Source organism: Dama dama, chromosome 11 (assembly GCF_033118175.1).
Source record: "Dama dama isolate Ldn47 chromosome 11, ASM3311817v1, whole genome shotgun sequence".
Classification (NCBI taxonomy): domain Eukaryota; kingdom Metazoa; phylum Chordata; class Mammalia; order Artiodactyla; family Cervidae; genus Dama; species Dama dama.
In genome coordinates this window covers 55,437,718-55,459,738 of record NC_083691.1, presented here as the reverse complement: position 1 = coordinate 55,459,738, position 22,021 = coordinate 55,437,718, and the positions used below count along the sequence as shown (strand labels likewise).

At 42.3% G+C, this 22,021-nt stretch overlaps 1 protein-coding gene and 1 pseudogene across 1 annotated transcript; one reads left to right on the top strand and one right to left on the bottom strand.

Moving 5' to 3' along the window:
- Positions 1–1,558: 1,558 nt before the first annotated feature.
- On the bottom strand, positions 1,559–4,043 carry GNLY (granulysin). Its single transcript, XM_061156269.1, has 5 exons — positions 3,894–4,043; positions 3,519–3,622; positions 2,955–3,056; positions 2,085–2,253; positions 1,559–1,727 (listed from the first exon to the last, which is right to left on the bottom strand). The coding sequence occupies exons 1-5, from the start codon at positions 3,943–3,945 to the stop codon at positions 1,717–1,719; spliced, it is 438 nt and encodes a 145-aa protein (XP_061012252.1). The 5' UTR covers positions 3,946–4,043; the 3' UTR covers positions 1,559–1,716.
- Positions 4,044–16,099: 12,056 nt separating this feature from the next.
- LOC133065753 (U2 spliceosomal RNA) lies at positions 16,100–16,230 on the top strand (annotated as a pseudogene).
- The last annotated feature ends 5,791 nt before the right edge of the window (positions 16,231–22,021 follow it).

The following is a 22,021-nucleotide window of genomic DNA, read 5'->3' as shown; positions in this document are numbered from 1 at the left end:
GCGTGCTGTGACTAGAGAAACCCCAAAACCCAAACACAATGAAGACCCAGTGCAGCCAAAAATAAATAGGAAATCTGAATAAACCGTAGACTTTAGGAAAAACAAATAAATAAAGATCATGTGGAAACTGATTGCATCAATAGAGAACCCACACACTTATGGCCAATTAATCTACAATGAAGTATGCAAGAATACACAATGAAGAAAAGACAATCTCTTCAACAAGTGGTGCCAGGAAAACTGGACAGCTACATGTAGAAGAATGAACATTTTCATTTTGTCATATATAAGCTTAAATGGATTCAAAACCTAAATGCAGAATCAAATACTATAAAACTCCTAGAGGAAAATGTAGGCCACTCTTTGACAAAACTTGCAACAGTAGTTTTTTGAATCCATCTCTTAGGGTAATGGAAACAAAAGCAAAAATAAACAAATGGGACCTATTAAACTCTAAATTGTTTGCACAGCAAAAGAAACCATAAAATGCAAAGATAACCTACAGAATGGGAGAAAATATTTGTAACTCATACCAACAGCAAGGGCTGAATTTACAAGACAGGAAAACAGTTTACACAGCTCAATAAAAAATTTAAAACAAAAAATCAAAAATGAGCAGAAGACCTAAGTAGACATTTCTCCAAAGAAGACAGACAGATGGCCAACAGAAACATGAAAAGATGCTCAACATCACTAACTATTAGAGAAATGCAAATCAAAACTACATTCAGGTAGTTTTGATGATGGCCATCTGACCTCACTCTGGTCAGAATGACCATCATCAAAAAGTCTACAAGTTATAAATCTTAGAGAGGGTATAGAGAAAAAGGAACCCTCCTACACTGTCAGTGGGAATGTAAATTGGTACAACCACTATGCTGAACAGTAAGGAAGTTACTTAAAAAACTAAAAATAGAGTAACCATATAATCCAGCAGCCCTGCTTCTGAGTATATACCCAGAAAAGACAAAAACTATAATTTGAAAATATAACATGTACCCCAATGTTCAATAGCACTATTTATAATAGCCCACATCTTTATCTATTCATATATATATATATATGGAGCTTCCTCGGTGGTTTAATTGTTAAAGAATCTGCCTGCAATGCAGGAAATGCAGATGACGTGGGTTTCATCCCTGGGTCGGGAAGATCCCCTGAAGGAGGGAATGACAAGCCACTCCAGTACTCTTGCCTGGAGAATCCCATGGATAGAGGAGCCTGGTGGGCTACAGTCCATAGGGTCGCAAAAAGTCATACAAGTCTGAGCAACTGAACAACAACAACAAAACCCTAACCCAAATGGTCTCTTCAGCTGGTCTGAGAGCTCCTGGGGGTATATTTGTGATGTACCCCAGGTTCTCGGAGTAACATGCAATGCAATAATTATTTCATGACCATATGTGTGAGAGCTGCTAAGTTGTCTTGTTCACCACTAAATCCGTAGCATCTAGAACCACATGTGGACATACAACATGTTTATTGAATGAACTTATGAGTCAGATGAGCGTGCCCTCTCTTCTGAAACCCAACAAAGGAAAAGAAGCTGAAGCAAAAGTCTTGCATGATATTTTATTCTGAGAGGGAAAGGCAGTGGAAGGAGTTCAGCAAGAGAAACTGGAAAGAAGACTCCTGGATTCAGGAATGAAGTAGCAGGCCGAGGATGCTGGAGTTTCTGTGCTTTTTCCCCAGGGTGGGGTCAGGGGACCCAAGGAATCAGATGAGACCTAGTGTGGAGAGAAGAGACAGGTTGATCAGGGCTCTGATTTCTCCAGTATCTCAGTCTCAGGCCATTTCCTTGGTGTCAACCTCATCTTACGTGATGCTCTCATTCAATCCTCATTTCAACCTCAGAAACAGAAATCATTATCGCCCTTTCACCAGTAAGGAAACTGAAGCTCAAAGAGGTTAGGTTACTTGCCCAAGGTCACATAGCTGAAGAGAAATGGAGACCTGATTTTACTCCAGGATTGTTTTCGGGAGTGTGGGGAAGGGCAGGGGAAGGTTGCCTCAGGCTGTTAGGAGTTTCCCTTTCATGGGGAGGCTGTCAGGGAATGAGTCCCTGCTGTTGCCTCTGCACATACCTGCCTTGCTTTTGCACAGCCTGATGTCAAAACAGATGGCCTGAGGCTTTTTTCCAGCTAAGATGTCCCGAGAGATGACACGGAGAAATCTCTTCATGATTGACTTGCACACACCTCTCAGCACCTTCATCTTGCTGCACACCTTGGAGGCCGCCTCGCTGACGGTATTCTGTAGCGGCAGCGCCAGGGTGGAAAACGGGCCTCAGGTGAGCCTTGCTGGGCGCTGCCTCTCTGCAGGCCCTGGCAGCCTTGGGCTCTCAGCGGGTCTGACAGTGGGAGTGCTGGGTCCCGGGTGTTGGTGCCAGGTGGTAGTGGGAGCAGGGACTCGAGAGACAAGGCTCAACCCCCCTCCCCATCCCAAGTCTGGCCAGCAGGGGCTCTGGAAAGGACAATTGACCCTGCCGAGTCTTAGCCCCTCTATACCCGGGCCCTGTCTTCTGGGTGGTGAATGGTGCCCAGACCCACTTTAAAGGCTCTGCCTATATAGCTTCTGGGTCCAGGGCCAGACTGCGGGCTCCATCTGCTGGGGGTGGGGGGTGTGGTGGGTTAGGAGGGGATCCAAGCTTGGAGCCTTGGTCCATTGCTTTTGAAATATCTTCTTCTGACATCTCCCATGGAAGGGGATAAATCTGAGTACCCGAAGGTGAAGGTGGTGATGCTGAGCAGGTTGGAGGAACCAAGGAGAGGGAGGGAGGGAAAGTGAAACTATGGTTCAGGTGATGATACATCTACTTGTTAAGTATTCACTCAGAGCTAAGTACATCCCACTTTCTAGCTCATTTAAAAAGCCTAGGTAGGGCTTCTCAGCCCTCCCCACTCCACTTGGGAGCACCTCTCCACCCACCAGGTTCTACAAGTCTCCCATCTCACCTCATTGGGCTGATCTCCCACCATGTCCTCCAGACGTTGCATTATCAACCGACAGTTATCACAGAGTAGGCCCAGCTCCTCTTTCTGGAGCACCAGGTCACCCTATTAGGAAAGGAAGCCCCTTAGGGTGGTCTCTCAGATACCCCAACTTCATAAGGGCACCAGGAAGTGTCCCCTGGGAGCTTTCAAGCCAGTAGGATGACCCATGATCTGTCTGTCCATATGAGGACCTGAGCCAGACTGGCTGGCCCCTGCCCATCTCTCTGCCTGTCTTAGAGGGGCTGAGAGGCCCCACGACCTGCCCCCACACCCACAGCACCGTTCCCAGCCCAACATCTGTTCTACCGTCAGACAAGGAGGAGGCTCTTGGGGAGGGCCCAGCCACCAGTGTAGCCCCCACTCCACAGTCAGGTACCAGTGTGAACAAAACCAGCATCTTCAGCTCCCAGCCCTGCCTCCCCACCCCCTGGCCAGTTCAGTCTCCAGGCCCTCACACCTGGCGCTGCCCAGGGAGGAGACGAAGGAGTGGGATGGTGGGTGGGCAGCAGGAAGCCATCCGTGTACCTGGGGATCCTCCGGGGACAGGCCCTGGCACAACTCATCTCCTTCGCACAGATGGGCCGTCGCCTGATCGTGGTGCTCAGGGGTCAGACCGGAAAAGGCCAGCCCTGGGGAAGAAACAGCGTCAGCAGCCCTCCACAGACAGAGGGAGAGGAGAAGTCACTTCTCCTGGCTGGGAAGAGCCCAGGAGGCAGCTGGGGCCCAGAAGAGGGAGGCGGCCTTGTGAGGGGTCCCAGGGGGCTCCTGCCCTACTCTGCCCTGGGGCTGCTCTGACCCATGCCATATGCCCTTGGAGCTCATGCTCGGGTCCATCAAATCTGAGAAAGCAGGGCTGGGAGGAGGAGCCATCTGGATCTATCCCAAGGGGAGCGTCCTCACCTGGGGCGACCAGGAGCACTGAGGCGATGAGCAGGACGGCCCAGGAGGTCATGTTGAGGCTGCTGCCCAGGCTCCCTCCACAGTCTGTTTTATAGAGGCTGGGAACCTGGCAATCTGACCAGACAGGGTCCTCTTCCTCTTGTTGGCCACCTCCCACGTCACTGGGTTTACCACAAACACTGGTGCCGGTATGTGGAGAAGTGGGGGGAGGAGTGTACCTCAGAGCTACCACACACCCCTCTCCACCCCCCTGCCCAGTACTAGAACTTTCTGAGCTGAGCTGAGTGTTGATGGAGAGCATTGGCCGCCATGATGCCCACCCTGCCCTGATGTGGTAACGAGAAGTCCCCACTACCGAGGGGTTGGGTAGGGCCCTTGGCCAGGTGAGTATCCATGCCCCTCTGTCTTATCTCTTCCTCCCACCCCAGAGGTCTGGGCTGGTGTCGCTACATCATCCTTCTCCTCCCAGGTCTCCTTCCAGTCATTTAAGCCAATGTAGCACTACATGATTCAGATGCAGAAAAAGCTGCCCCCAGGGTAGATCCTGACAGCGCCTCCTCCCAGCCCTGCATTCTCGGGCTTCATGGACCCTGATCATGAGCTCCATGGGCACCTCGGGTCCCCTAGACCCACACCAGCCTTCTCACCATCCCCAAGGAGGCTGGGCCTTTCCCTTAGAGCCGGGTTCAGCCCAGCCTGGCAGTGACCTGTCTAATGGACCAAGAGAGCCAGTGGGAAGGATGGGAGCCCCAGCCAGGGGTCTTGTCCCAACTTCTGGGCCTCTGAATAGTCATCTGAGTCATAAATGTCATTGGCCCTCATCTGTAAGAAAAATACAGGCTACCCAGTTAAATTTGAATATTAGATAAAATTAATTTCTTAGTATTCATATGTCCCAAATATTGCATGGAATATACTTACACTGAAAAGTATTTGTTGTTTACCTGAAATTCTAATTAAACTGAGCATCCCATAGTTTGTCTGGCCCCTTGAATCCTTTCTGGCTTATTACCCCAATCCCAGGGTAGCAGACACACTCACACTAACTCATGTCACACATTTACACACAGTTACGGGAACTCAGGGGCATATGCTCTCCAAAGCACTGACAAATTCACACACGCTCATAGCCACTCACACTCCCAGATACCCACACACACATACTCACACATTAATTCACAACCACATACTTTCAAATACTCATAAATTCACACATAAACACACCACCTTTGTTCTTGCCTATTGTGGCAGTCGCTGAATGACACATTAAGGAGCAAGGAATTTAAGCATTTTTAAGCACTTTGGCTCTCTTATTTTTATTTTTATTGAAATAAATTTTAATTATATAAGCAAGAAACAATAAATGAAACCACTTATAAGTTCACCAAACAGATTTACAGGAATATTGACAGATGACAACTAGACTCATAGTGGTCATCATTTTCAAACTTATAGAAATATTGATTCTTTATGTTGTGTACCAGGAAATTACATAGTGTTGTTGGTCAATTATACTTTAAAAACAAACTCTTAGAAAAAAGAGGTTGGATTAATGGTTACCAGAGGCTGGGGTGGAAGGGTAAGGGGTAGGATTAGATGAAAGTGGTTGTCAGAAGGTACAAACTTCCAGTTATAAGATAAGTAAATGGTAGGGATGTAATGTATAATGTGATAAAGATAATGAACACTGCGGTACATTATAAATGAAAACTGTAAAGAAAGTAAATCCTAAGAGCTCTCACTTCAAGGAAAACTTTTTGTCTATTTAATGCTGATTTCTATGAGATGATGGATGTTCACTAAATCCACTGTGATCATTTCATGATGAATGTAAGTCAAATCATTATGTTGTACACTTTAAAATTATACAATGCTGCATGTCTGATATCTCAATACATTGGAACTTAATTATAAACAATTTATAGAAATATCCACTTATACCTTTAAATGAATATATTTATAAATAAGTATATGCTTATATAAACTTATATATCATAAAAAATGCTTTGGGACAGCTTTTTAAATTTAACAAGATATCATGAACATCATCCAGTCAATAAATTTAGATTTCCTTCATCATTTCCATTGGTTGCTTCATATTCTATTTTAGGGATGAACTCTAACTGGAGTCCTCAATTCTGGGACTCATGAAGCTTCCACTTGCAGAACAGAGGCGGAGAGCCCTTCAATAGCTAGTGCAATAGTCTGGGTGAGTGATATGAATGCCTTCTTCAGACTGGTTGCCTCATAATCTCAAGACGACTACTGTAGCCCCTCCAGGCCCTAGGGCCCCAGCCCAGGTGGAAAAATTAGAAGAGTGAAGCAGGAAAGGGAGGTACTTGTGTATATTTTAAAAAAGCAAATATTTCCCAGAGACCTTCAGCTTGTCTCATCAGTATGTCCCAGCAGGTACCCGCAACTGTGAAGGGCTATACAGAAGGATGCCTTTGGCTGGGCTTTGAACAAAACTGAGATTCTGCCAGGAAGGACAGATGAGAAGTCAGGGGAATTAGGTAGGCAACAGCAGTGTCAGCTACAGAAGGACTTCTTGCTAAGCAGTATTTTGAAGGAAAAATTGATGGGATTTTGTAACTAATCAGATACAAGAGACAGAGGAGGCAGGAGGCCAAAGTTTTATAGTATTTGAAGGCTGAGGGGCCAGTGGTGAAGCAGGAAAATTAGGAAATGGAGCTTGTGTGTGAAAGCTGAGTTTGAGGTGTTGCATTTATGTGGTCTGCTTGAGGGCGGGGTTGCCTCTGCTGTCAGATCCACCCTTGATTCCTAGAACTGCCCTGAGACCAGATAGTCAGCTAATGGGTTCGCCTCCTATAAGGAAACCAGGACTCTAGAGAAGCCCAGTGAATGCTCCAAGGACACACAGCTCAGACCACATACGTCTGGGGATTTGAACTCAAACTCCAAAATCCAAGTTCGTCCCCACTCCACATTGTCCCTATCTCTAGGTTTCTAGGCCAAAGTTGCTTGCCATCTGGCTGCCAGGTCTGTCGCTGTCCCCGCTCCCCTCCACAGGCCTCCTCTTCCCTAACCACGTGAAGAGACCATGGTGTATGTGTGGAGACCACATTAGTGAAGGGGGAAAAGCCCAAGAAGGTGACTCATGTCTTTCTTTACCGAATTCATTAAACATATATATCAGTAAATACACACATATACAAATATCTTTGGGGAATTCAGTAAGATCAGATATTCCAACAAATCCTTTTCTGGGGTGCTAAGGGGTATGGACAAGGGGTCCTGGGGTCCTATGTGACAAGAACCTAGCACAAGTCCACAAGTCCTATCTGTGGTCGTGGGGTCCCATGGACCAGCCCGCCTCAAGTCAATCTTCTTCAAGAAATCTCTGATTTCCCCAGTGTCATGAAGATATCCTCTTTTTTCTTCTAGGAGTTTTATAGTTTTCTACATTTAGGTCTGTGATTCATCTCAAATGAGCTGGGTTGAAGTTCTGTTGCTTCAGATCAATTTTTTGAAAAGATTTTTATTTTCCCGTTGAATTGCTTTGACATCTGGGTCATTTCTATCAAATGACTGTATAAATGTGGGTCTGTTCATAGGTTCTTTATCACAGGAAGTACTGTATCAATAATAATAGCAAAACACTCTGACTCTTTTAAATGGGCACAATATTTGAATAGTCACTTCATAAAGGAAGAATAGCCAATAAATATTTGAAAAAGTGTTAAATATCATAACTCATGAGGGAATTCTATGTTAAAACTACCATGAAATGATGGTATCAAAATGACTATAATTAAAATAACAAGATCTTGCTTACGTGTGGAATCCAAAAAGGAAACAAACAAAAGAAAACAAAAAAACAGAACTCATAGAAACAGAGCCCTTTTCTGGGCGTGGGGCACGATATGGGAAGAGGGCAAAATAGGTGAGGGTGGTAAAAAAGTACAAGCTTCCAGTTATAAAGCAAGTCCTGGCTGTGTAACACATAGCACAGTGACTATAGTTAATAATACTATATGTATATTTGAAAGCTGCTGAGAGAAATCTTAAAAGTTCTCATCACAACAAAAAAATTATAACATGTGGTGATGAATGACAACTAGGCTTCTGGTCGTAGTATTTTTGCAATCTATATTACATCAAACCATTATGTTGTAAACCTGAAACATATGTCATATGTCAATTACATCTCAAATTTTAAAAAATGAATAATAATATTCATTGTGCAAGGATGTACTGAGATATTAAAAATCATATTAAATATTTGTCATATGTGGGGGGAGAAAAAGACAATACTAAGTGTTAATACGGATGTGGAGCAACAGGTACTTCAAAAGTTGTCGGTGAGAATATAAAATGAACTTTTTAAATGTAGATTGACAGTGTTTCATAGAGTTAAGGCTACACATGCCCTATAACCTCTACATGTCTACCCACGCTAATGAAAACATATGCACATACAAAGATTATTACAAAAATGTTCACAGAAACATGGCCCAGCACCTACACTCCTAGATACATACTCCAAAAAACTGAAAACAGAGATTCAAAGAGACACTTGTTCATCAATGTTCATCAAAACATTATTCAAAATAGCCAAAAGTGCGAATGACCCAAGTGTCCATTGACAGATGAATGGATCAACAAAATATGGTATATATATATATATATATATATATATACACAATGGAATATGATTCAACCATGGAAAGGAATAAAGTTCTGATACAGGTAACAACATGGACGAACCTTGAAAGAATTAAGCTAAATGAAATAAGCCAGATACAAAACAATACATATGATACCACTTACATGAAATATCTATAAAAAGCAAATTTGTAGGGATAGAAATTAGATGAAGGATTAACAGGGGCTGAGGGGAGAGGAAAAGAGGGAATTATTGCTATTGGTTACTGAGTTTCTATTTAAGGTCATAAAAATAAATTTTGGAAATAGTGATATTTGCAGAATATTTAATTAGCGCCACTGAATTGTACATTTTGAAATGGCTACAATGGCAAGTTTGTGTTATATGTATTTTACCACCACAAAAACAACAAAAATAATAAAGAGATAATGCTGTTAGAAACTTTCCCACAAAAGCCAAACATCAGAAATAACCCAAATGCCCACCAACAGGTAAATGGATAAATAAAGTTTAGCCATATAATGCGACACTACTTGGTGATAAAAAGAAATAAAATACTAATATATGCAACAAAATAGATGAATGCCAAACACTGAGCAAAAAATGCCAAACACAAAAAAACTACACTCTGCATGATCCCATTGATATGAAATTCTAGAACAGGCAAAATTCACATATGGTGAAAAACAGCAGAAAAATGATAGGAGGTGAGAAGAGGGTGTGGGGGTTTTGGGGAAAGTACACAAAAGGGCTCTCTCAGGTGACGAAAATGTTTTCCATCCTGACTGGGGTGTGAATTTCATGGGTACATGCATCTATCAAATCTCATCACTCTCTACATTTAAGATTTATGCATTTCACTGTATGTAATCACGTCTCAACAAAAAGATTATCCAAAAATGCTTAAGTTACAATCTCATGGTTCCTAATGAACATTAAGGATTTCCTGGTGACTCAGTGGTAAAGAATTGGCCTGCCAGTGCAGGAGATGCAGATTCAATCCCTGGTTCAGGAAGATTCCCTGGAGAAGAAAATGGCAACTCACTCCTATATTCTTGCCTGGGAAATCCCAGGGATAGAGGAAACTGGTGGGCTGCAGTCCATGGGGTCTCAAAAGAGTTGGACACAACTTAGCAACTAAACAACAATGAACATTATCAAAATGTACTGTATCGGTACCAAAAGTATTATATCTGTTTACACTGCCATTACCTACAAGTTTGCTGTACTTTCACCAGCATTAGATATTATCATAGTCTCTAATCTGCAAATGTAATGAGTAGAAATAGTAAGTACATTTAATCTCCACTTATGACTGCAAATTGTTTAATATTTTCCCAAATATTTCTTTACTGTTAAATGCATTTGGGGAGGAGGACTTTCCTAGTGGTCCAGTGGTTAAGAATCCACCTCACAATGCAAGGAATGTGGGTTCGATCCCTGGTCAGGGAACCGGGATTGCACAAGCCGCTGAGCAGCTAAGCCCTCCCAAATACAACTAGAGAGTCCCTGCACAACAACAAAAGATCTCACATGATACAATGAAGTTCCTGCAACTGAGACCAGAGGCAGCCAAATAAATAAATACCTACATATATTTTTTTAACTTTTTATTTGGGGGAGTTTTCTTTCTTATTTTGATTTTCGTCCCTTGCCCATTATCTATTAGACTCTACTATCCTTTTTTTCAATTTCTAAGGATTCTTTTTTTTTTTTAGTTCTACCAGTTTATTGCTTTATGTAATAAGTATATTAATGGTATGATTAAACTACTCCACTTGGGGGAGGAGAGAGGATTAAAAAAGGCAAGAGTAAACATTAAAAAAATAATACAAAACAAAATACTCCAAATGCTTTGTCACTTCATAGCTTACCTTTAAATATTGGTGACATTTTTCTTTTGTTTAGAAATGTTTCATTTTCTATAGTCAAACATATCTTTTCTTTATGACATGTTTTTTCAGTTTAGAAAGTTGTCATGTCATTACTGCTTTTTTCTAAAAAAAATTTTTTTTTCAAATTTTGCTCTTACCTAGTTTTTTAATGTGCTATTTTAATTCTCTGGAACTTTATTTTAGTAAGATATGGGGAAATCAAATTTTATTCTTTACAAAATGATATATTCAGTTAATTTAAATTGTTGATGGTATATTTTCCCTGCTCTCTACTGATTTGAATTTATTCTTTTATAATATATCAAGTTACCTTCAATAACATCAAATTCTGGGCTATCTCTTCTGTCCCACTGGTCTGAATATTGAGTGTTCTATTTAACACCACATGGTTTAACTACTGCAACTTTCTTTTTCAGATTTTTCTTTAATATTACTTTACTTTAAAAGTATACTTCAAAAAACAAGAAAAAGTATCTTTAAAATATTTTAAAAACTTTAATACTTTATTTTCCAGAAGTATGTATAAAGTATATTTTGTGTGTGTGTGTGCGCACACAGTTGTGTTCAACTCAGCGACCCCCATGGCCGTAGCCTGCCAGGCTCCTCTATCCATGGAATTTCCCAGGCAAGAATACTGGAGTGGGTTGCCATTTCCTATTCCAAGGGATATTCCTGACCCAGGGATCAAACCCGAGTCTCTTGAATCTCCTACACTGGCAGGCGGATTCTTTGCCACTGTGTTAATACTAAATACTAAAGATAACAATTTAGAAATTTTTTAATAAACTATCACAATGAAATTCTCATACCAAATTTTGTTAGAACTAAAAATTAATATAGAAAAAATTCATCTCTTTACAGTCAGTTTTCCAGCCATGAGCATACTATGACTTTCAGTTTTTCTTTCTTTACACCTTTCAAAAAAGTTTTAGGAAGAACTCGGGACTCAGGAGCACTGAGCTCCATTGAGTGGCCGGAGATGGTGACTGCAGAGCACGACCCCCACCCCCACCCCCACATCCCTCGGCTACAGTAGGGTCCCACCGCCTTCCGAGGAAGGTGCAGCTTAGAGGTACTGCCCTCGCACAGTCCCACACTTGGCGCATGGCTCTGAACTTGCTCACGGGGCATTTTTGTATAACGAAATGAAATGGTAGAAAAAGAAAGAGATCATTAGAGGCAGTAAAACTGAAATAAATAAGAAGATCATCAGCCTGCTGGAGAAAGTAGGTGGTGTAAAACAGAGTGAAGCAAGGTTTTATATTTCAGCAAGCCACCTGAAATTTAACTAACATATGACTGCTCTACTGAACAAAAACAAAGAAACAAAAACCCTGCTCTTTCTTTAGAGAGCTCTATTCAGTTCCAGTTACATGAAATAAATCAGCCCCTTGAGGTTAAAAGCAGCCCCTGTTTGCTTTTCTTGATTATACTTGGAAAAATATTAAATAGCCTCATACTTGGAATAAGAAGGAAAAAAATACTCACCAATATTGTATGGAGTATTTTGCTTTTCACTGGTCTTCATGGATCTTTTTCTTCTGTAAACATTTCTGTTGTATCGTATTTCAGGAATTTAGTACTTTAAGGCATTAGAGTTACTGAGTACTATGTCTGCCTATTTATCCAAATTATTTCCTCGACTTACAGCTTTTTGCAGTCATGAATTCTCCAGTTTTCCTTTTAAAAATTTTTTTTAAATTTATTTATTCATGAATTTATTTACATGGCTGTGCCAGATCTTAGCTGCAGCATGTGAACTCTTAGTTGTGGCATGCAGAATCTTTAGCTGCAGCAAGTGGGATCTAATTCCCTGACTAGGAATTGAACCCCAGCCCCCAGCATTGGGAGAATGGGGTTTTAGCCACGGGACCGTCATAGAAGTCTCTCCAATTTTCCTGATAGCATGTATAGATTATTACCCAAATTTCTCTAAAGTCATCAAGTTTCTGTTTATGTCAACACTTAGTTTTATTTTTATCTACAGTATTTTAATTTGAATTTCTGTCCTTGCTTATGTTTTGAGAACTCCGACTATCTACTAAACCTGAAGACACAGTGTGTTTAGTCTTATCAATGTTCTTTTGATTTCAGCCTTCAGGGCTACTGCCTGTCATTTTCCATGGTGATGATTTTATTTATGACGTAACCTCTGGTCAGAAGTCATTATCCTTGTATAGGCTATTTAGGGTAACTTCCCATATAAATGAGACTATCTTCTCTTCCCTTTTTATTCCATTCCAATTATAATGAAAGCTCTAAAAAATACTTTTGTCCAAGCTCATTATCTGTTTTCTTGGTATCTGGTAACCATCAGTGCTACTTCAAATAGTCATCCTTTTACTGAAAGTACAGTCTCTACCATATTTGAAGAGGAACATTCTTTGGTTCTACTTTGTCAATAGTTTCCTTACTGCTACAGTGGATTGGTTTAATTGTCATAAGCTTAGCTTAAGAGACATCATTTTGGGCTTCCCTGGTGTCTAGTGGTTAAGAATTGGGCTTCCAATGCAGGGGGTGTGGGTTCAATCCCTGGTGACAGAACTGTGATCCCACATGAGGGTCAACTAAGCCCCAAGCCGCAGCTACTGAGCCTGGACACTCTAGAACCTGTGCTCTGCAATAAGAGAAGCCTGAGCAACACACTTAGACAAAAAAAAAAAAAAGACTGCACACCACAACAACGACGCTGCACAGCCAAAAAACCCAGCACAGCCAAAAAAAGGAAACATCACATTACTTGTGGTTCCATTTCTCAACTAGAAATGTTGCTTTGTCCACTTATAATTCATAATCTTGAGCAACCTGAAAATAATCAATAATATATCAGAGAAATGCAAATCAAAACCACAATGAGGTACCATCTCACCCTGGTCAGAATGGCTGCTATCAAAAAGTCTACAAACAATAAATGCTGAAGAGGGTGCAGAGAAAAGGGAACCCTCTTACACTGTTGGTGGGAATGCAAACTAGTACAGCCACTGTGGAGAACAGTGTGGAGATTCCTTAAAAACCTGGAAATAGAACTGCCATGTGACCCAGCAATCCCACTACTGGGCATACACATCGAGGAAACCAGAATTGAAAGAGGCACATGTACCCCAGTGTTCATTGCAGCACTGTTTCTAATAGCCAGAACATGGAAGCAACCTAGATGTCCATCGGCAAACGAATGGATAAGAAAGCTGTGGTACATATACACAATGGAATGTTACTCAGCTATTAAAAAGAATGCATTTGAATCAGTTCTAATGAGGTGGATGAAACTGGAGCCTATTATACAGAGTGAAGTAAGTCAGAAAGAAAAACACCAATACAATATACTAACACATATATATGGAATTTAGAAAGATGACCCTACATGCAAGCAAAAGAGACAGCAAAGTTACAGCAAAAGAGACACAGATGTAAAAAACAGACTTTTGGACTCTGTGGGAGAAGGCAAGGGTGGGATGATTTGAGAGAATAGCATTCAAACATGTATATTACCATATGTGAAATAGAGCATCAGTCTAGGTTCGATGCATGAGCAGGGCGCTCAGGGCCGGTGCACTGGGATGACCCTGAGGGATGGGATGGGGAGGGAGGTGGGAAGCGGGTTCAGGATGGGGGACACATTTATACCCATGGCTGATTCATGTCAATGGATGGCAAAAAGCACTACAATATTGTAAAGTAATTAACCTCCAATTAAAATAAATTAATTAATTTTTCAAAAAAGAAAATAATAATTTTAAAATATTTTAACAGTTTAGTTTTAACATTAAAACTAATCAAAACTTACAACAATAAGAATTATAATTATTAAATGAGTTAGAATGATGACTCAGCACATACAAAAATTAACTGAACTGTAGTTTTTCCCCCACCAATTTTTATACCTTTTCATAATGCATCTTTTGGGGCCATGATACTATTTATTAAATAATGCTTTCCTTTGAAAACAAAATAATACCACGAAAGTGTTTATATCTGTTCAGGAATATTGTACCTTACAAATGCTAATTTGTTGTTAACACATAAGTAAAATGAGTTAACTTTTGTTAACTTTTAACTTTGCTGAAGTTAAATGAGTTGACTTCTGGCTATACTGATGTTTGTACTACCCAAAAAACTTGGATGCAAACTGTTCTGTAAATATGAGATTCATGTAAACTTTGGAAACGAGCCATTAAAACATTTTAATCAAAATTTTTATTATGGATCTACTGTATAGCACAAGGAACTATATTCAACATCTTATAATAGCCTATTATAGAAAAGAATCTGAAAAAGAATTGATTGTATGTATATTTATAACTGAATCACTTGGCTGTATATATGCAACATTGTATATCAACTATATGTCAATTAAAAAAAATCTTTTTTTAAACCTCTCAGCAGCAGCTTACCACTCAAAATATAAATGTGAGAGAGGAAAACAAGAAAAGCCAACTTGGGTGGCTATTATGCTTAGACTCTCTCACCTTCTTTTTTTTCCTTCCTTCTATCTGGAGAGGTTGGAAAGTTACAGCAACACTTCCCAGAATTCACTGCAACTTGGGTCTGGGTGCGAAACCCTGTTTACAGTTAGAGGCACTGACGTGGGTCTTGGGAGGTTGACCCCAATACCATCTTTCTATTCTCTTTTGACTATTTTGTCTGCTGGAAAGCAAGGTCATAGAAGTGTTACATTTGGGGGCAGGAGCATGTCCAGTATCAAAAGTCTTCGTGAATTTGGCTTTCTAATCCCTGAACAGCAATTTATTCCTGAATGTATGTTTTTGAACTCTGAGCTTCAGAACCAGCTTCAAGTTGCCTTTAACATCAACTATTGAGAATAACTTCTGAATTTTTCAAGGCCCAATTCAGAACCTACTTCTTTAGTCCTACATACAATTTCTAAAGACCTAATTTCCTGTGTAAAATCCTCCTGGAAAAGAAAGTAGAAGTGGGTGGGATCTAATTTATTCTGCCAAAGAGGGGCTTCTCTGTACCTGTACCTGCAGATGTCCTCTATATCTTCAGGGAACCCTGACAGTGTGGTACACACACACACACACTCTCACACTCACACACTCACACATGTAGTTTTGTCCTCTTAACCCCATGATTTAAACTGCCGGGTCGGTGGTTAACAAGGATGTGGCTGAAGCTTTGAAGAGTAGATCAGTCTTAGAAGTGACAAATTATCTTAGAAGTACAAATGCTCATCCTTCCCACCACCTCCCCTATCTATTAATAGGTGAAACCTCTCCGTGTCCTTTATTAATGTGTCTCCATCTTGCTCCCAGAAGCCCCTGACCCATTGAGCATTGTCTTCAAGGACATCCTTATACAATAGGCTACAGAATCACTTCTATTTTCCATGTCAGCCTGTGGCTATATTAGTTTTCTCTTGTTGCTGTGACAGTTATCACAAACACAGTGCCTTAAAACCACACCCATATAGACCTTCCAGGGAGCTCAGGGCTTCTAGGGTATGAGCCACCCATCTCTTTGCATTGCCCTTTAATAAACCTTTCTCTGCTCCAAACTCACAAACAAGCAAGCAAAAAACACTCATTTAATGATCTGACAACTATAGGTCAGAAGTCTGAGTGGGTTCAATTGGTTCCTCTGTTGTGGGTCTCATGAGGCCGAAATCAAAGTGTTGGCTGGGTGGACTCTCATCTGGGAAGAATCCACTTCCAAAGTCATTCAGGATCGCTTCTCGGCCTTTTGGCTAAGATCAAGTGTAGTATCAAAGTCATTCAGGTTGTTAGCAGAATTCAGTTCCCCATGGTTGTAGGACTGAAGTTTCCTTTTCCCTGCTGGCTGTCATCTGAAATTCATTCTCAGCTTCTAGAGGCTGCTGGCATTTCCTGCCTCATGGCCCTCTCTGTCCTCAAAGTCAGCAATAGCAGATCAAGCCTTTCTAATGCTTTGAATCCCTCAGAGGCTCTCTCTGCTTCATCTTCCTGTCTTTCACTTGACATACACTTACTGACATAGATACACAGGTTATCCTGCCTGTTCTTCTTCTCTCCTCGGATCCCCATTTCAGCACCTACAGTTGGCCAGTCCCTCCTTTGCTTTATTATCCCTGAGTTTATGATTATGCTTTTTAATTTTATTTAAAAACTGCATGAGGGAATTTACATTTTTTTAATGAAATGTATAAGGAAAACAAATAAAAGCTTCTACTGTCCCACCTTCCCTTAGTCTCTCTCCTCAGAGTAAACTACTGCTAAAACTCTTTTTTCTCTTTCCATAAAAGCATAGCACATACACATCGCTCCATTCTCAGTAATGAAATGTAAAGCATATTCAGAAATGTGCACAAAATAAAATGGACAATTGTTTATTAGGAAGCAAATAGGTGCATAACCACAACCCAGGCCAAAAATGCTGCCTGCACCCAGAAGCATCCTAACTTCCAGACCCTCTTTCCCTAAGCTAATACTACCCCAACCTTAATGATAATCCTACCCTTGCTTCTTTATAGTTTTACCATCTGAGCACATACTCTTAAACACAATAGTTCTCTCTTCTCTGGTTTTGAAACGTGTATAAATAAATCACAAACAATGGATCTTCTGGTGTGGCTGTTTTGGGGGAGCATACTACATGGCATCCTAGTTGCCCAACCAGGGATCAACTCCATGCCCCCTGCACTGGAAGCATGGAGAACCATAGGAACACCAGGGAAGTCCCATGTCTGACTTCTTTTAATTAGCATTAAGGTATGTGAGATTTACCCACGTTGTTGTGTGTATGAAGAGTTTGTTCCTTTCCATTGCGGAGCACCATTCCCTTGCATTAATATGCCATACTTCATCCATTCTCCATTGATGGTTGCGTGAGTTGTCATCAGTTCTGACCGACAGATATACACTGAATTCCTTCCTTTTTCCCAACTTTACTGAGATATAATTAAAGTATACTCACCAGCATACATCTGAAGTGCACACCTTCTATCACTTTTGACACATGTGTATATGTGTGAAAATATTATGGCAGTTGAGAAAATGAATGTGTTCATCACCACCTTGTGTCCTTTTGGGTAGATGAATGGATGGATGAATGGATGGATGGAGGGAGAGAGGGATGAATGGGTAGATAGATGAATGGCAGACAGACTGGAAGGAGCCTCATGTGGCATAGTTTCCTTTTACTATTTTGAATGTGGGTTTCCCTCATGGCTCAGACAGTAAGGAATCCACCTGCAATGCAGGCAATATGGGTTCAATCACTGAGTCAGGAAGATCGCCTGGAGAAGGGAATGGCTACCCACTCCAGTATTCTTGCCTGGAGAATTCCATGAACAGAGGAGCACAGACTACAGTCCATGAGGTCACACAAGATCGGACATGGCTGGCTAACATACACACATTTTGGATGTACTTCCCTCAATATCTTCTAAAAATTGATGTTATAGGACAGTTCATGCATAAGCTGACTCTGTGGACCCACCCTGGTACCTGGGAAGCCTGTTGACATTGGAAGCTTTACTGGTGCTTGATAAATTATAAGCCTGCCTTACTTTGTGTCTCAGACAGAAGCTCCTGAACACACCACTCTGGCCAATGAAAGACAGATCAGATGGAGAGGACAGACTCTGGAACCTCTCCTGCTTGTTGCTGATCAGAGCTCAGGACACACTCCTAACCACACAGCCACCATCATCTGAGTCACACTTCAGGGTGTGATACAAAAGAGAGATTAGCAATCTCTCACAGACTCAGCAGACCTCATCTGGATTGCCCATAACCAGTTTCTCAAGCTCCCAGGCCGCAAGAGGGGCCCAGTCTTCACTGAGGCCTCTCTCTCAGAAATTCATTTTCTTAACATCACCCTTTCTCCCTTGTATCCACCTTCTACTCATCTTCACATCACTTCACAGTCACTGGCAACTTCCATCTCTGGTTTCTAAAGTTGATGAGACCTTGGATCCAGAAACCATCTAAATGGGGTTCTCACAGTCCACTCTGAGCCCTCACTTGGACCCCTTCCCCATCCTCACATCTACTAGCTCCATCCCAGAATCACCCAGTGACTCCAGCTTCCCCTGCAGCTCACTTCGACAGTGACCTCTGCTGCTGGGTTACCTGGTACCTGACCCTTGCCACATCCACTGCATGTGGCAGGACAGCAACACTGCTGTCATTCTTCCGGAATTTTATTCCCCAGCCCGACCTTCCAGGTCTTGGCATTCAGTCTTCTTACCATTGACTCACACCAGTCCTGCCTCACCACATAACTAAAATAGGATAATATCTACAGTACCTTGAATTGTTCTCAAATAGCTTCTCATTTGCTAGTATACCTGAGGAGTGAGGTAAGCTTTCCTTTCTTTTGTTTCAATGTTTTTAAAGTATAGAGACAGTGGGTGATGATCAAACACCAAGAAATAGCTTCAAGAAAGCTTCTACCAAGAAATAGCTTCAACCAGTACCATCAGCCGGTCGATACACTACTTGTCTTTAGATTTGTTTTTTAATTGTTACTCACTGTGAGTAAATTTGACAGAGTGACATTTATGCATCACAGGACTCCTACATATTGCCCTCCAGCTATTTCTGTGACTTGATCACTTACAAGTCAGGCCAACTGCACTGTGTGTGGCCATGCTGGGTATCACCTTTTCCCAAGGGTACTTAGTGATGGGTGATGTTCCTTCTGGGCTTTCCAGGTGGCACTCGTTGTAAAGAACCTACCTGTCAAAGCAGGAGACTTAAGAGATGCTTGTTTGATCCCTAGGTTCTGAAGATACCCTGAAAGAGGTCATGGCAAACCACTCCAGTATTCTTGCATGGAGAATCCCATGGACAGAGGAGCCTGGTGGGCTACAGTCCACGGAGTTGCAAAGAGTGGGACATGGCTAAGGTAATTTAGCACAGCACAGCTGTTCCTTCTGCACTGCCACCAGGGCCTGCTGGCTGCCATCTCTGCCAGTGGTTCAAAGTTGGGCCCCTGAGATCCCAAAACACCAAGAGTTCTAGTCTAAAGTGAGGAAAAGCTCTTGCACCATTATGGCTTCTCCATCTTTTAGGAGACATGAACCAGCATGTCCCAGGTCTTTTAGGTTTTATTTTAATTTATTTGGCTGCATCAGGTCTTAGTTGTGGCATGTGGGATCTCCGTTGCATCATGCGGGACCTTTTGTTACAGTGGTTGTGCTCTTTAGTTGTGGCTCACGGGCTCCAGAGTGCGGGGGATTCAGCAGTCATGGCGCATGGGCTTAGTTGTTCTGAGGCATGCGGGATCTTAGTTCCCTAACCAGGGATCAATCCAGTGTCCCCTGCACTGGGAGGTGTATTCTTAACCATTAGACCACTATGGAAGTCCCTGTCCAGGGGAGTTTAGCTGAAGCATCTCTTTCAGTGTTTACTCACAGACATCCTGTCCCTGAGACTTGGACAAGGGTCCCTGGGGGTGGGGCTGGGGGCGGACCTGGCTGTTTTCAGATTTGTCCCAGCCTGGCACACTGGAGCTCTGCTACAGACTAGAGTTTCCAGCTGCTTCCTTCTTCCCTGAGAAGGTGGACTGTCCCAGTAGCTGCTCAGGTAGCCTCTGGATAGTCCCCCCAACCAGTCAGTAGGACACACCCTGAACCAGAAGCCCTGCCTCAAACCCCATCCATGTTGTTGCTATTGTTCAGTCACTAAGCCTTGTCTGACTCTTTGTGACCCCATGGACTACAGCATGCCAGGCCTTCCTGTCCCTCACTGTCTCCCAGAGTTTGCCCAAGTTCATGTCCATTGAATCGGTGATGCCATCCAACCATCTCATCTTCTGTCACCCCGTTCTCCTCCCGTCTTCAACCTTTCCCAGAATCAGGGTCTTTTCCAATGAGTCAGCCAGCTATTTCCATCAGGTGGCCAAAGTATTGGAGCTTCAGCTTCAGCATCAGTCCTTCCAATGAGTATTCAGGGTTGATTTCAACATCCATTTTTTCAGCAAATACTAATGAATGTCTATTCCTTTCCACATGTCCCACCAGGCACTGAGGATAGAAAAGTGAGTAAAGTCTAACCTGGGCCTGCCTTCAGGGAGTTTACATTCTGCTGGGAAAGAAGACAACAACCATACATCTAAGTGTGAACAGAAGAAACAACATTTAAGATGCCATGGTGCAGGCTTCCCTGGTGGCTCAGTGGTAAAGAATTCACCTGCCAATGCAGGAGACACGGGTTCAATACTTGGTCTGGGAAGATCACACATGCCATGGAGCAATTATGCCCATGTGCCACAACTACTGAAGCCCGTGCACCGTAGGGCCAGTGCTTCGCAACCAGAAAAGCCATGGCAATGAGGAACCCATACACCACAACTAGAGAAATGCTCTCGCAGCAATGAAGACCCAGCACAGCAAATAAATAAACAAGTAAATTAATTTTTTTTAATGCTGAGAATCCCAGGTATCCAGTGTTGCAAGAAGTAACAGGAGGGAATTTCCTGGCTGTCCAGTGGTTAAGACTCAGCACTTCCACTGCAGAGAGCTTGGGTTTGATTCCTGGACAGGGAACTAAGATCCCACAAGCCCTATAGTGTGACCCCTCCCCCAAAAAAAGAGGCTTTAAAAAAAATCTCCCTGTAGTGAAGAAACACCTTCCTCATCAGGGCACAGCCACATCTATGGTGTGTGGAACCTGGGGTGCAGAGTGACTGAACCCCCAGGGTGCTCCGTGTTCAGTGTATTAAAGCCACCAGGGGAGGTGTAGCGCCACCTCTGTACCTACTGGTCAGCGGTGGAATTGCATGCCATGTCTGCCTTCTGTGTGGCTGGGGCCCTGCCAGGTCCCACAGGGCATCTGAGCAGAGGTCAAGTCAGAGAAGGGCAACGCCAAAGCATATCCAAACTGCCGTACAATTGCACTCATTTCACATGCTAGCAAGGAACTGCTCAAAATCCTTCAAGCTAGGCTTCCACAGTACGTGAACAGAGAAATCCAAGGTGTTCAAGATGGATTTAGAAAAGGCAAAGAAACTAGAGATCAAATTGTCAACGTTCGTTGCATCATAGAGAAAGCAAAGAAACTCCAGAAAAATATCTACTTCTGCTTCATTGACCAAAGCTTTGACTGTGTGGATCACAACAAACTGGAAAATTCTCAGAGATGGGTATACCAGACCACCTTACCTGCCTCCTAAGAAACCTATATGCAGGTCAAGAAGCAACAGTTAGAGCCAGTTAGAGCTGGAGAGGAACAACGGACTGGTTCAAAACTGGGAAAGGAGTATGTCAAGGCTGTATATTGTCACCCTGCTTATTTAACTTCTATGCAGAGTCCATCATGGGAAATGCTGGGCTCAGTGAATCACAACCTGAAATCAAGATTGTTGGGAGAAATACCAAAAATCTCAGATATGCAGATGATACCACTCTAATGGCAGGAGTCAAAGAGGAACTGTTATAAAAAGCCTCTTGATGAGGGTGAAAGAGGAGAGTTAAAAAGCTGGCCTGAAACCCGACATCAGTAAAATTAAGATCATGGCATCCAGTCCCATCACTTCATGGCAAATAGAAAGGGAAAAAGTGATAGCAGTGACAGATTTTTATTTTCTTGTTCTCCAAAATCACTGCAAACAATGTCTCAGCCATGGAATTCAAAGACACATGTTCCTTGGAAGGAAAGCTATGA

Bases quoted from the DNA above. Each gene is read 5' to 3' on its own strand.
- GNLY (XM_061156269.1), bottom strand. From the start codon at position 3,945: ATGACCTCCTGGGCCGTCCTGCTCATCGCCTCAGTGCTCCTGGTCGCC. The intron at 3,623-3,893 runs GTGAGGACGCTC...TTTCTTCCCCAG, and splicing joins AGTGCTCCTGGTCGCCCCAG to GGCTGGCCTTTTCCGGTCTG. The intron at 3,057-3,518 runs GTACACGGATGG...CTTTCCTAATAG, and splicing joins TGTCCCCGGAGGATCCCCAG to GGTGACCTGGTGCTCCAGAA.